Below are 832 nucleotides of genomic sequence, written 5' to 3'. Positions count from 1 at the left end.
ACCCTCAGCCTGGGCACACACACAGCCACAGGAGGCTCTGTGGATCACTGAACCCTGATGAAGTGGCAGGAAGAGCCTCCCCCTGACCCTTCTTCCCAAACAGCACATATTTAAAAACCAAAAATCCTACTGGAGAGTCCTGGAAGCAATTTGGAGTGTGAAATCCTCAAGGCTGCTGACAGGAGAGACCGAGGTGGAGCCAGGTCACGGAGACCTCTGGAAGGAGAGGTGGCTATGGAGCTGGGAAGGAGGCAGGTGTTCCATGTGGTGGGCTGTGAGGGGTCCAGGCTGGACCCAGATCCCACAGGGAGAGTCCTGGCGCAGTGCCAGCCCCTGGGTGCAGCACCAGTTCCGAGGGAGAGCGGCTGGAGCTGCCTCAGTCCAGCCCCAGGTCCGAGTCGGAGGACGAGCGCTCGTCAGCGATGTTGCGGATGGCGTTCTCCATGGGCGCCAGGTTGCCGCTCGGAGTGATGCCCATGGGCTGGATCACCTTCTCCCTGCAGCCAGGACGAGAGGGGAGAGGTAAGGCAGAGCTGCAGCACAGCATGGGAACAAACCAGGAATACAGCAGCAAGGTGGGGCTTGTGGAAATGGAACACCACTAAAGACCCCTTCTGGGAAATGAGGACAGTGCCAGCCCTAAAACTTCCAGCATGGCAAAACAATGGCCTGGAAGCACAATCCTATTCCCTGGAGTAGGCTCCTTTCTAGACTCCTGTTCTGTGTGGTTCAGGATTCCCAGAGGAAAACTAACATTGGTGTCCATGCTCCTTTCCCTCCAACATAGGACGGACTTCCCTCCTTTACTCTTGAAAGCCTGAACTCAGCTGGG

General features: G+C 57.1%; 1 protein-coding gene across 1 annotated transcript in view; it reads right to left on the bottom strand.

Annotated features, from left to right (window-relative positions):
* Positions 1–6: 6 nt before the first annotated feature.
* Positions 7–832, bottom strand: part of RIC8A (RIC8 guanine nucleotide exchange factor A) — a 9,972-nt gene continuing 9,146 nt past the window's right edge. The window contains 1 exon segment of the mRNA XM_005426490.3: positions 7–497. Coding sequence (XP_005426547.1) covers positions 377–497 — 121 coding nt within the window. The 3' untranslated portion in view covers positions 7–376.

The sequence above is a fragment of the Geospiza fortis genome, unplaced genomic scaffold, assembly GCF_000277835.1.
Source record: "Geospiza fortis unplaced genomic scaffold, GeoFor_1.0 scaffold450, whole genome shotgun sequence".
NCBI classification, from domain to species: domain Eukaryota; kingdom Metazoa; phylum Chordata; class Aves; order Passeriformes; family Thraupidae; genus Geospiza; species Geospiza fortis.
The sequence above is the reverse complement of the archived record's forward strand: the minus strand, read 5'-3'. Positions and strand labels throughout refer to the sequence as shown.